At 39.6% G+C, this 14,218-nt stretch overlaps 2 protein-coding genes across 3 annotated transcripts; both read right to left on the bottom strand.

Annotated features, from left to right (window-relative positions):
• Positions 1–1,099: 1,099 nt before the first annotated feature.
• On the bottom strand, positions 1,100–3,209 carry LOC128355666 (nuclear factor 7, ovary-like). 2 transcript variants are annotated; one of them, XM_053315990.1, is made up of 2 exons: positions 1,848–3,209; positions 1,100–1,190 (listed from the first exon to the last, which is right to left on the bottom strand). In XM_053315990.1, the coding sequence occupies exons 1-2, from the start codon at positions 3,207–3,209 to the stop codon at positions 1,164–1,166; spliced, it is 1,389 nt and encodes a 462-aa protein (XP_053171965.1). In that variant the 3' UTR covers positions 1,100–1,163. The 2 variants fall into 2 exon arrangements, with proteins under 2 accessions (XP_053171965.1, XP_053171966.1); XM_053315991.1 differs by having other exon boundaries at positions 1,100–1,216; positions 1,880–3,209.
• A 6,907-nt stretch (positions 3,210–10,116) lies between these two features.
• Positions 10,117–11,505, bottom strand: LOC128355649 (E3 ubiquitin-protein ligase TRIM39-like). Its single transcript, XM_053315973.1, has one exon. The coding sequence runs from the start codon at positions 11,503–11,505 to the stop codon at positions 10,117–10,119; it is 1,389 nt and encodes a 462-aa protein (XP_053171948.1).
• Positions 11,506–14,218: the final 2,713 nt, after the last annotated feature.

Here is a 14,218-nt window from a genome sequence, read left to right as displayed (position 1 = left end):
GGATATTTGTATATTTTATTGTTATTTTATTGTGTGTGTGTGTGTGTGTGTGTGTATTAATTGAGATGTTTATGACCACATGAATTTTCTCAGGTAGATAATGAAGTTTACTTTGATCTTAATGTAGTAAACTTAACTTTTCAACAGAGTGTAGTCCAGTGTAGGCCTGTTAACCTGTTTAACATTTCTTTTAATGACATTGTGTAATACACTGTACTTTATGTGGTTTAGCTTGTTATTAACATCCAGCTGCTGCAGGTCTCTACATGTATTTATGTGTTATTACAGTAAAGCAGCAGCAGAGGGCAGTCTTTCTCCTGCTGCTGCAGCAGTAGTAGAAACAGTATTCAGAGTTTAATTAAGTAAAAGTATTAATATAAACTATGTAAAAATACTTCAAAATAATGTATTACTAGTAAAAGTCCTGCACAGAAAATCCTACTTTGAAAGTGTTTAAGTTTTAGCAGCAAAATGTTCTGCAAGTACCTCACTTCCTGTAATATTGTGTTGCTGCAGAAACGTTTTGTCAGAACTTTCTCCAATTCTTGTGATGCAACCGCTCCACTTGTTCTGAAGTGTAATGTACTAACTATTTTTAATATTAATATTCTTCAAATATCTACTTTTATTTTTAAAGTTGAAATACATGAGTACAGATTTAGCAGAAAGTTTCAAAGCATTATTTTTATTTGTAATTATCAGGTACACCAATATTCAACTAAACTAATCAATAACTTATATTTACCGATGTAGCATACAGCTCCAGGACAGTATTCAATAAGATAACATGGAGCCCAGTTATGGAATAGACATTTGCATTTACTGATTCTCTCTTTGCCCAGATACAAAACTAAACTCAAAAATGATCTGATGACTTTTTTTCTTTGTTGTGTATTTAACTTCTAATTCTTTGGATTTACTATTTTACTGATGAATCGAACACAATCCTCTGAAACAGTAACATGATATAACAAACTATTAATCCAGATGACACTTTAAATATGTACAGAATTATAAACGCTCAAAATTAGAAACCCAAATATATCCATGAAGTCTTGGTCAACAGAACACACATCTAACCAATCATCTCACACAATACTGAACAGTCCAGCAGTCCTTAAAGAAACATACACATCACTTTATGTACAAACTACAGACATCCATCACACCTGTTGTTTTGTCACAGAGACCTTCAGTGGAGAAATCTTCAGTGGGAGTTTATTCACAGTGTAAATGAATGGAAACAGTGTGTCAGTGAAAGTGTGTGTGAAGGTGTGTATGTGTGTGTTAGTATCAGGATCAGAGAACGACAGATTTCCGACAGTGAAAAATGTGAAAATAAACGTATGAATAATTATTTGGTGTAAATGTGAATAAAACCAACAAAAATATTAAATGTACATTTTAACAAACCTGATGCTGCTTTTAAAACTAAGATATCACCATCATCATCATCATCATTATCAATAGTCATCATCATCATCATCAATAGTCATCACCATCATCATCATCATTATCATCATCATCATTATCACCAATAGTCATCATCATCATCATCATCATCATCATCAATATTCATCATCATCATCAACAATAGTCATCATAATCATCAATAGTCATCATCATCATCAATAATCATCATCATCATCAATAGTCATCATCATCATCATCATCAATTATAATCATCATCATCAATAATCTTCATCATCATGATCGATAATCATGATCATCATCATCATCAATAATCTTCATCATCATCATCATCATCAATAATAATCATCATCATCAATAATAATCATCATCATCATCATCAATTATCATCATCATCGATTCATTGTCACAGAGACCTTCAGTGGAGAAATCTTCAGTGGGAGTTTATCCATAGTGTAAATGTATGGAAACAGTGTGTCAGTGAAAGTGTGTGTGAAGGTGTGTATGTGTGTGTTAGTATCAGGATCAGAGAACGACAGATTTCCTCTGTTCCAGTCCAGATTCACTCTGATCCTCTGGAGCTTCTTCTTCACTGAGAGATCAGTGCGGGGAGCTGGTGGTGAATATGCTGAGTATTTAGAATAATAGAAATATATTCTCCATAATCCAGACCGTATGCTTCCCTTCCTCTGAACAGCCTCTGATAACACACCCAGTGACCAGAATGTATTGTCTCCAACCTCGACATCCCAGCTGTGAGTCCCTGAGTTAAAGCCCTCAGAGCCCAGGACAGAGTAATCATCAATCCTCTCTGGATTACCAGGAAGCTGCTGTCTCCTTCCTTCATATCTCACACTGGTCAGATCTTCAGACAGGATGAGTTCTGGAGCAGCAGTGTTTGGATCCAGAATGACAGGAGTGTAGGAGACCATCTCCTTCATGTTGTTCCAGATGTTGAAGGCCAGGTTGCCCAGGTGTTTGGCCTGGTCTATCAGAGCTCCTGAGGGCAGCTGTGGATCATCCAGCAGGGGGCAGCGCTGGACTCTTTCCACTGCAGCCTTGTAGTTGTTCAGGAATGAGACGTCTTCAGCTCTCAGCTCCTCCTCTGTGACTCTGACTGTGTGTGAAAGAGCTGCTATCTCTCTGCTCAGAGCCTCCATCTTCTCCTTCATCATCTGACTCTTCTGCTCCTCTTCCTCCCTCAGAGCAGCCATCCTGGCCTCCTCTTCCTCTTCTAGAAACTGGTGAAGCTTCTTAAACTGCTCCTTAATCTGCCTCTCTGTGTGTTGGGCCTGGACCTTAATGTGTTTTGCTGTTTGATCAAACTTCACTTTAACTTCTTCACAAACCTTTAACTTCTCCTTTAAGGGCTTCAGAGTTTCCTCAAGTTCCTTCTTGTGTTGTGGTGCAGCTTCATCGATGGGTCTGATTGTGTGGTTGGTGTGTTTTTCTGAATCTCTGCAGACGACACACACTGGCTGCTGATGGTCCAGACAGAAGAGTTTGAGTTTCTCAGAGTGCAGACTGCAGAGAGCCTCTGAAGCTCTCTGATCTCTGTCCTGTAAGAAGGACTCACACAGGTTCTTTAACGCCAGGTTAAGAGGTGGATCCATTGAAGATCTTTTCTTACAAACTGGACACTCATGTGTTGGTTTCTCTCTCCACCAGCTCTTCAGACAGTCTTTACAGAAGCTGTGGCTACATGACAGAAGAACAGGATCTCTAAAGACCTCATGACAGACCGGACAGCAGAGATCCTCCTCTGATCTGGAAGCCATTTAGTCTCTGAGTGAAGCTGAAAACACAGCAGACAGAAAGTACAGTCAGTCATGGCTCCACTCCCTCCTCTACTAACTTCTAGGGATGCAACGGTACAATGTGCCCACGGTTCGGTTTGCATCACGGTTTTTGGGCCACAGTAACGATATGGTTTCGGTATCTTAATATTATTTTAACTGTAATATCCAGCAGGTTCTTTGCCTTTTCTATTTTGAATTAGCTGGGTACTATTACTCACACTACTAGAGCCAATATTAAATGTAAAAATAAGTAAAAGCACAGATTTAGTCAAACCACAAAATGTAAAAAGGTGAGAGAAAAAGCCTGAAATACTAATTACAAACATTTAACCGTGCAAGAATTTATAGCCATATGTGCAAATCTCTCTCTCTCTCTCTCTCTCTCTCTCTCTCTCTCTCTCTCTCTCTCTCTCTCTCTCTCTCTCTCTCTCTCTCTTCTCTCTCTCTCTCTCTCTCTCTCTCTCTCTCTCTCTCTCTCCTCTCTCTCTCTCTCTCTCTCTCTCTCTCTCTCTCTCTCTCTCTCTCTCTCTCTCTGTGTGTGTGTGTGTAAACCTAACCTCTTAATATCTGAAGGATATACTATATAAACTTCCAAACAGATTATTTTCTCATTATTAACACAATTTCTGTTTTATGTTCTATGATGCTGAAAAGGATTGACATGATTATTTTCTCAGCTTACATGTTAATGAAATGCTTAGAGACATTAAATATGTGGCAAAACATATGATAAACTGCTTATTTTTAAATCCCATTTTAAATGTAGTTTATAAATACATTTTAGTTGAGTTGAGGAGGCTATATATTATGTTATATCTGTGACACAATTAGACATTAAATGACCAGCATTATAAGAGGAAGGAAGCAATGTGAAAGTTTTCTCAGTTACTATCTCTTGTGTTTCAACAGCAGGGCTGAGATCAGTGGCCATTCTCATTTTTCTGTTTCCTATTATGATCTATCATTAGACTCAGAGTCACCTAGCTCTCTCATTCCTGCACGTCGAAATGTGATTCAAACTTTAAAAATGGAGGAAAACGTGTGCTCTCTCGAAAAACACCAAACTGTTTTTACATAACAAGTAAACTTTTCAAACTATAAGCAGTCAAACGAGGAGTGGAAATCACTTTTTCTTCAAAGTTAGAGAGGAAGCGTCAGTAAGGCTGCGTTCACACTGCAAGTCAAAATCAGATTTCTAGATTGGAACCAGATGCTCTTATGAAGTCTGAACAGTCATAAATCACATGAGATCTGATTGAAACCACCTTTGGGAGGAAGTTTGGACAGATGTGTCTGAGTCAGCTCCAAACACTCAGATCAGATTTGACTGTCTGTGACGTCTCTCTACGTCTCTATGCTACGTCACTCTATGAGACACCAGACCCGCTTATTACAGTTGTTGTTGCTAGGTTATATCACTGGAGGGCTTATTCCAGTTGTTGTTGCTAGGTGATATCACTGGAGGACTTATTCCAGTTGTTGTTGCTAGGTGATATCACTGGAGGACTTATTCCAGTTGTTGTTGCTAGGTGATATCACTGGAGGACTTATTCCAATTGTTGTTGCTATATATTCTTAATCTTTTGGGAGATGGCTCCGTTCAAGAGAAGCTCGAGGGTTTATTGTTGCTGTCACTGTCGCAATTATATGACATCACACAATACACGGTAGATGACGCCTCCGCTCCGATGACGTCGCCACGGCAACCTGTCAGATTGGTCATTAATGTGGCCCAGTCTGAACAGAGCCAAATCTGATTTGGACACTTGCTAAAAACAGTGTGGACAGTCAGGACTAAAAATTTTGAGAAGGAATCATATTAGAATCAGATTTGCCTGCAGTCTGAACGCAGCCTTAGCTTGTGTGCGAGAAGCAGTAAAAAATAACCTTCATTTTTATTTTTAACTCGAGCTCACGGCCAAACCGTAAAAAGGAGACAAATAATTTTTGGTCAAAATGTAGACATAGGTGTTGGGATTCATAAAATATGACACTGACAGGCAGGGTCTGCACAAAATTTAAACGGGGGGCAGAGAACTGCGGCAATACCTGTCTCGCTCCCCACTGACCCTAATGTAATCTTTTTTTTCCAAAAGAATCTCACTCTGTCTTCACACTGAGCTTACTCGCTCATTTTAAGGAATATGTGAATAAAATAAACACTTTCAGAATCTGCCGGCTTCTGTGTCTCTCAAGCTGTTTTCGGTTTTTGGACAGGAGTTACGGTTTTCTCAGTGTTTGGGAGACCTGTTTGGGACCTTGTCAGAAGCCAAATTCTGGGGGCATTTTGAGAATTTCCAAGCAGATTCTCACACATCGCCGTAGCAACCATAGGGCCTTAGCTGCCCTTAGCAACCGTTGGGCCTTAGCTGCCCCTAGCAACCTGTCGCTGGGCAGAAACTGAACTACTTTTTTGTGATTGGCTGATTCTTCCTGTCTGTCTTACCAGTTAACCGAGCTCTCTCTCTCTGAGTTAGTGCATGTTACTACTGCCTTGTGCTCTGTGTGCTACTCTCTGCTTACATCTACTGTTACACTTGATACTGACTAGTAAGATGTACTTAATACTGCCAAAGTTACTTGGTTAGTGTTAGTGCAATTCTCGAAACCAGAATATGATCAGGGTGACTTTAACACTGGAAATTAATCATGTACTCATTCCGGCAGCAGCCCCATGGCACACATTTTACCGCAATCATTTTCATCATTTTGAGTCTGTCCATATTTTGCGTGGATTGCACTGATAAATTAATAAATGACTCTTCTTGGCTTTTTACTCATGAAGCTCTTATTGTCTCTCTGCTGCGCTGCACACACAAGGAGGACTGTGCAGGCCTGCAGTCTCTTCTCCCTGATGCTTCCCATTTCTCCATCAGCTCCCTGTTTACATTGCTATCTAACATCTGTGTATACTGCAGGAGGGATGTTCACGTTACACAATATATTTAACACATTAAAACAGCCCATTATTACACCCTTAAAGTAAGCTAAGCTAATAATGTCTGCAGATGATCATAAAAAATATAATTATACCTTTTTAAATGATAATATATCTGTGGTATTTTAATACAGGCTACAAACAAACAGAGAACCATGATATAACTTTAAAACACATTTATTTCTGATTGGAGTGACAGCTGACTGAATAAAAAAAACACCAGGATTAACTAAACCTGGCTGTTAGTCTGGTCTGGAACAGGCTAGCCGCACAGAATAAATCTCCATGGTAACAGAATAAATCTCCATGGTAACTTATGCTCCTCTGCTTTCATGCAACCGAGTTGTGGCTAAATTCAGCCAGGATAACCGGAAAATTCCAGTTTAATCTGGAATTTGGTGCAACAGCCCTCAAAGCCATTAGAGAGAATTTCCCAGAATTTCCCAGAAGCTTATCAGCGCACTGCATGAAAATGTAGGACTTGAGAGTGGAAAGTAAACATCTGATGGTAACTACCTGAGACCATGAGGAGTCAACGCGGAACAGAAAAAAGAAAATTAGAAGAGGCACCGTCATCTTATCAATCTAAATATGTGGGAACATTTTAGATTCATCTTTGAGTACGATGACAAGGACAAAAGCATGTCAACAAACAGCACAGTGGTTGGGGGGGGCGGGGGCTATAACTAAGCAATCACAAAAACTTGAATGAGTACAACGTGCACGTACAAGGACCAAAAATTGAAAATAAAAGTTTTATGACAGGTGTATCGAACGAACATGGGTCACTTTTATGTATTGAATCCCTCCTCTACTAACTTCACTGACATTTACTTTCAGTGTGACTCCAGTTTTTAGTCAAACTCACCTTCAGTGTGTGGAGAGTCAGCAGGTTGAAGCAGCAGAGTTCTAGTTTTCCACTTTTCTCTCCTGTAGCTGTACTCACTCAGAGGAAGTTGTTAGTTTGGTCTGAAGGTGAATCTGATGCTCTGTTTTTCAGTCTGTGTGTGTCTCTTAAGAGACCAACAAGCTTTGTCAGATCTCTTCTGATAAATGTTGTAGCTTCACAGTAACACACGGTGTGTTTCAGTCCAAAGTTCAACAATACACCAACCATCAGCTGTACAGATTAATGATTAACAGGTTTTAGGTGATTTTATGTCTAAAGTACAGAACATCATGACCTGCATGAAGCTCAGAAAATAAACTCTCATCAGATTCACCAAAAACTTGTATCACCATGAAACAGTTGAAATGACCTTTGTAAACATGATGAATCCCACTTGTTCTAAATGAACGAGCGTTCCTAAGAAGAGTAAATTAACATGAATGACGCCCTCAAAATACCATATAAGGTCATCTGTCCAGCAGGTTGTAGAGAAGCTCCATTCATGAAAATGGCACCAAAGACTTAGATGAAGAACTTTATGAGCTCTCAGACTGAGGTTCTGCTCTCAGATACGGATCAACAGAAACACAGATTATTATTTAGTTAGTGGAATTAAAGATCCTGAAAAAGCCAAAGAAAGAGGAAAAATGACCCGTACTGTAAACGCTGTCTCAGCTGTTGTGAAGACGTCACAGAGGTTAAAAAACATTAATTATTTAACATGAATTAGATGCCAAAAACGTCTCACTAGTGGTTTCATCAGTCAGGGAGCCAAATCATAACCTCAATCACCAATATTTCATTTAAATGAATAAAGTAATGAATAAATAGTCAGTTTGCTTTGTGGAAAAGTAACTGTGGACAAGTCGCTTTCAGCCTCTAATATTTATATTGTAAGTTTGCATTATATCATAGTTTCAATTGTCAATTTAAATGACTGATATATCTGCCTACATTGTTAAATAGCCTACTACTTTAATACTAAAGTAGCCTAATACTCCTACAAACAGAGTAATGTCATCATGATTATGGACTCAGAAGTGAAATTTATATATTACAACTCAAAATGTCTTGAAAATAGTCGAATGAACGGGACATAATCCATTAGTCAGGGTGTGAACCACAGACTGTATAAAAGAAATGGACGTAAAATACGCGACGTCACCCATTGGTTTGTGGACTGCTGCTCGTAAGCCAATAGCTTCAGATCTAGGCAGCGCCATCTTGAAAATTTCAGGTGCATGCTGGGAAAAATAAAAACACAGATTCTACTTATATGGGCATGAGGCGGAGCGGGGAGGTTGCTATGGTTGCGAGGGCTGGATCTCGAGGACATTGGTCAATCAACTTGTCAATCAGGACGTAGCCACGCCCTAATGCATACCCTGCTTTATCGTCACATATAAAATCAGGGAGGCCAAAATGTCCCAAATGAACATCATACTGCATTGAAGAAGGCTTTAAACTAGCGATTGAGACCATAAACACATTTTGAAAACGTTTACTGAGGTTAGAAATCAAGTGAGAAGTTGGTGAATTCTCCATTGACTTGTATAGAGACGGTCGCCCCCTGGTGGCCTTTTGATAGAATGCAGCTCTAAGTTACTTAACGTTGGCCTCATTTCAGAGGACCAGAACTCCCCGCGTGGGTACGACAGGTCTGCACCAATCCTAAATTTTGTTCGTACTGAAGAGAAAATCCTGAATACGAGATAATTGGTGAATGCGGCAAATCCTCGTAAATCACTCGAACACATGATTTAAGAACAAATCTGTGCGTACGAGTGTTTCTTGTATCTGGCCCATTGTGTAGATCTATGCTGCATATTTATATTGTGTATTTGGACTGAATATTGGCTATGATATACTTTTTATAATGTCAGTTATTCAGGATATTTGTATATTTTATTGTGTGTGTGTGTGTGTGTGTGTGTGTGTGTGTGTGCTTGTGTGTATTAATTGAGATGTTTATGACCACATGAATTTTCTCTGGTAGATAATAAAGTTTACTTTGTTCTTAATGTAGTAAACTTAACTTTTCAACAGAGTGTAGTCCAGTTTAGGCCTGTTAACCTGTTTAACATTTCTTTTAATGACATTGTGTAATACACTGTACTTTATGTGGTTTAGCTTGTTATTAACATCCAGCTGCTGCAGGTCTCTACATGTATTTATGTGTTATTACAGTAAAGCAGCAGCAGAGGGCAGTCTTTCTCCTGCAGCTGCAGCAGTGGAAACAGTATTCAGAGTTTAATTAGGTAAAAGTATTAATATAAACTATGTAAAAATACTTCAAAATAATGTATTACTGGTAAAAGTCCTGCACAGAAAATCCTACTTTGAAAGTGTTTAAGTATTAGCAGCAAAATGTTCTGCAAGTACCTCACTTCCTGTAATATTGTGTTGCTGCAGAAACGTTTTGTCAGAACTTTCTCCAATTCTTGTGATGCAACCGCTCCACTTGTTCTGAAGTGTAATGTACTAACTATTTTAAATATTAATATTCTTTAAATATCTACTTTTATTTTGTAAGTTGAAATACATGAGTACAGATTTAGCAGAAAGTTTCAAAGCATTATTTTTATTTGTAATTGTCAGGTACACCAATATTCAACTAAACTAATCAATAACTTATATTTACCAATGTAGCATGCAGCTCCAGGACAGTATTCAATAAGATAACATGGAGCCCAGTTATGGAATAGACATTTGCATTTACTGATTCTCTCTTTGCCCAGATACAAAACTAAACTCAAAAATGCTCTGATGACTTTTTTTCTTTGTTGTGTATTTAACTTATAATTCTTTGGATTTACTATTTTACTGATGAATCAAACACAATCCTCTGAAACAGTAACATGATATAACAAACTATTAATCCAGATGACAAATTAAATATGTACAGAATTATAAACGCTCAAAATTAGAAACCCAAACATATCCATGTAGTCTTGGTCAACAGAACACACATCTAACCAATCACCTCACACAATACTGAACAGTCCAGCAATCCTTAAAGAAACATACACATCACTTTATGTACAAACTACAGACATCCATCACACCTGTTGTTTTGTCACAGAGACCTTCAGTGGAGAAATCTTTAGTGGGAGTTTATTCCCAGTGTAAATGAATGGAAACAGTGTGTCAGTGAAAGTGTGTGTGAAGGTGTGTATGTGTGTGTTAGTATCAGGATCAGAGAACGACAGATTTCCTCTGTTCCAGTCCAGATTCACTCTGATCCTCTGGAGCTTCTTCTTCACTGGGAGATAAGTGGGGGGAGCTGGTGGTGAATATGCTGAGTATTTATTATTATAGAACCCTATTCTCCATAATCCAGACCGTATGATTCCCTTCCTCTGAACAGACTCTGATGACACACCCAGTCTCCAGTCTTTATTGTCTCCAACCTCGACATCCCAGCTGTGAGTCCCTGAGTTAAAGCCCTCAGAGCCCAGGACAATAGGGCCTATTAACCTCTCTGGATTATCAGGAAGCTGTTTCTCTCCTTCACATCTGACACTTGTCAGATCTTCAGACAGGATGAGTTTTGGATGAGCAGTGTTTGGATCCAGAATGACAGGAGTGTAGGAGACCATCTCCTTCATGTTGTTCCAGATGTTGAAGGCCAGGTTGCCCAGGTGTTTGGCCTGGTCTATCAGAGCTCCTGAGGGCAGCTGTGTATCAACCAGCCGGGGGCAGCGCTGGACTCTTTCCACTGCAGCCTTGTAGTTGTTCAGGAATGAGACGTCTTCAGCTCTCAGCTCCTCCTCTGTGGCTCTGACTGTGTGTGAAAGAGCTGCTATCTCTCTGCTCAGAGCCTCCATCTTCTCCTTCATCATCTGACTCTTCTGCTCCTCTTCCTCCCTCAGAGCAGCCATCCTGGCCTCCTCTTCCTCTTCTAGAAACTGGTGAAGCTTCTTAAACTGTTCCTTAATCTGCCTCTCTGTGTGTTGGGCCTGGACCTTAATGTGTTCTGCTGTTTGATCAAACTTCACTTTAACTTCTTCACAAACCTTTAACTTCTCCTTTAAGGGCTTCAGAGTTTCCTCAAGTTCCTTCTTGTGTTGTTGTGCAGCTTCATCGATGGGTCTGAATCTGTGGTTGGTGTGTTTTTCTGAATCTCTGCAGACGAGACACACTGGCTGCTGATGGTCCAGACAGAAGAGTTTGAGTTTCTCAGAGTGCAGACTGCAGAGAGCCTCTGAAGCTCTCTGATCTCTGTCCTGTAAGAAGGACTCACACAGGTTCTTTAACGCCAGGCTAAGAGGTGGTTCTTCCTTTGAAGATCTTCTCTTACAAACTGGACACTCATGTGTTGGTTTCTCTCTCCACCAGCTCTTCAGACAGTCTTTACAGAAGCTGTGGCTACATGACAGAAGAACAGGATCTCTAAAGACCTCATGACAGACCGGACAGCAGAGATCCTCCTCTAATCTGGAAGCCATTTAGTCTCTGAGTGAAGCTGAAAACACAGCAGACAGAAAGTACAGTCAGTCATGGCTCCCCTCCCTCCTCTACTAACTTCTAGGGATGCAACGGTACAATGTGCCCACGGTTCGGTTTGCATCACGGTTTTTGGGCCACGGTAACGATACAGTTTCTGTATCTTAATATTATTTTAACTGTAATATCCAGCAGGTTCTTTACGTTTTATATAATAACGAGGTTCAGTTGTTTTCATTATTTGACAGAATCTGATGTTCATAACCACTGAATAGGGCTGCAGCAGTGGCGGCTGGTGAAATTTTTTTTTGGTGGGGCTGGTGTGCCAACAGATTTCCCTGCCTACTCTAGCATAAGCATTCAAATGAACAGTCGGAAAATGACTACAGTTCCACAATAATAATTTAATTTCATAGAAAAAGTAACAATTTACAGCTATAATTAGACTTTATGCTATCAAATACTATAGAATACAATCAAGGGATAAATTCAAGGGTATGATTTCAGCTGAATCTATACAAATCAATAGTGAGTGAGTGAATGAGTGAGTGAGTGGAGGGGGGGAGTGTCTAAGGTGAGTGTGGGTTGAGAAGAGAGAATGAAAGAGAACTTTTCCTATTAAAATGTAACATATACAAAGAATTTAGAACCAAGTTATTTTCAAAAATTAAACATGAAACAGATTATTTTAATACCCTCTCTAATCAAGACAAAAAACAGCATCAGTGTCATACATTTGTCACAGCCTGTCACAGCATTCTCCACAACTGTATTACAATTACATAATACTATAATATTATTACATATTGACAACATATAGCTATATACACAACTTAAAAGACACAAGAATGTCTCTGGTCCTCTGTGTGTCTGTTCCTCTGTGTGTCTTCTCCCAATATTCTCCGTTTCTTTGTGGGTGGCTCCTGAACAGGTCCCCTGTACTCCTCATCCTCAGTCAGATTAGGAACAGCCTCCCTGATCCAATACATAAGTTTTATGAGTCAGTTGTGAAAACTGGTTAGGGATATATTAACCAAACCCAAGGTTGTTATAATTATTTCATCTAAACTTCACAGATAAATTAATAATTTGAATAAGATGACATAAGCATTTAAGGCTACACATAATTTATGCAGAGAATTAACAATTAGGCTAGGCTACATAATAATGCATTTAACATACCTGATAGCCTGCATGCGGTTCATGAATGCCTGGGTGATTCCTGCGATGTAGACAGCATCCATGTTTCAGTTTCAGTTCCAGCTCCTTAAGGAGAAGTTTTTCCTCCGTCGTCCATCTTGCAAAAGGGTAGATTAATAATGATTTAACCGAATTTGGTGGAAGCTGCTCTTGAACTCCGGTTGTCACCGCCATCGTCGTAGCACGTATTTTTTTCCCCGCCGTAGTGTAGGACAGAGTCTGTGAGTCGCACTACGAAAAAAACTATCGCTGGCTCCTCATGTAGTTTTAGCAATCCTAAACCTTCACGCATTTTACGTAGCAGTTGGGGCGAAATTTCCAGCGCCCCATCGGCGTTAAATTTGGCGACGTTGATAGGCCAATTATTCATAATTTCTCCCTAGCAACCATACCGGATTGGCTGTTTAGCTGCAGGTCAGGGGCGCTTTGCCGAGCGCCCCATGAGAGAATGATACACTGTCTGTCAGTGGAAATTCACTGTTTAATGAGTGTCAGTTGGTGGAAATGTTGTTTAAATGATTTAAATTGCATGTAGGCACACACACTATTAAGTAAAACTGGCATTGATTATTGTTTTTAAATGTAAAAGATATTTTTTCCCCTAAACAGCTGGTGGGGCGGAGCCCCAGCGCCCCCTATGGGCCAGCCGCCACTGGGCTGCAGGTCTTTCACTATGAAGACGCTGCTTTCATTATTTATTCACGTTTTTCTGACTTGGTTGAAAACTGTTGTTGGAAGGCAGCTGCAATAGACAGTTGTGTTTTAACTGATGAAGCAGCTTTTCATGCTGCTCCGCTAACAAGCGATACAGCTGGGTGATGGTGACGTTAAGTGAGACACGTTGGATGTGTTACATGATGAGTAGCTGATAGTTGCAAACAGGGATGTAGTGGGCAGAGGAACGCTGTCTGCCCACTTCTTTCAGCATGATTAAATAATAAAATGATAATAATAATAAGTATCAGGAGAAAGAAGGCAGGAGAACGAGACCTGCAGTAACTATTCTGACCCTTTGTGGTGATTCATTGGACTGTTTTGGAGTAGAAACCTACGGTGGCCGAGAAGGGTCATAACACTTGCAAATGCCAAAACATCTACAAATTCAGAAAACACCTTCATCGATGTTACAAATATTCACAACATGAGCAAAACAGCAAACTAGGTGAAAACGGAAATGTTTCCAGGGGGACCATTATCAGCGACGGACCCACATCCTGTTTCTGAAAACAAAGAAACACAGAATTGTTTCCAAAGAGGTAAGTGTAATGTGTCATTCCAACATATTAAGTACTCAGATAATTGTTAAACGTTCAAAACGGTGAGTCATATGACTATATTCGTTTTTAATTTATAGGGGGCGCTGTTGCCCCGCGTGGGTCCGTTGCTGATAATGGTCCCCCTGGAAACATTTCCGTTTTCACCTAGTTTACAGTTCGTTTCCCTATTTGCTCGTGTTGTGAATATTTTAAACATTGATGAAGGTGTTTTCTGAGTTTGCAGGTGTTTTGGCATTTG

Source organism: Scomber japonicus, chromosome 3 (assembly GCF_027409825.1).
Source record: "Scomber japonicus isolate fScoJap1 chromosome 3, fScoJap1.pri, whole genome shotgun sequence".
Lineage (NCBI taxonomy): Eukaryota > Metazoa > Chordata > Actinopteri > Scombriformes > Scombridae > Scomber > Scomber japonicus.
The sequence above is the reverse complement of the archived record's forward strand: the minus strand, read 5'-3'. Positions and strand labels throughout refer to the sequence as shown.

Bases quoted from the DNA above. Each gene is read 5' to 3' on its own strand.
- LOC128355649 (XM_053315973.1), bottom strand. From the start codon at position 11,505: ATGGCTTCCAGATTAGAGGAGGATCTCTGCTGTCCGGTCTGTCATGAG.
- LOC128355666 (XM_053315990.1), bottom strand. From the start codon at position 3,209: ATGGCTTCCAGATCAGAGGAGGATCTCTGCTGTCCGGTCTGTCATGAG. The intron at 1,191-1,847 runs GTCTCTGTGACA...TCTCCACTGAAG, and splicing joins TGAAGATTTCTCCACTGAAG to GTCTCTGTGACAAAACAACA.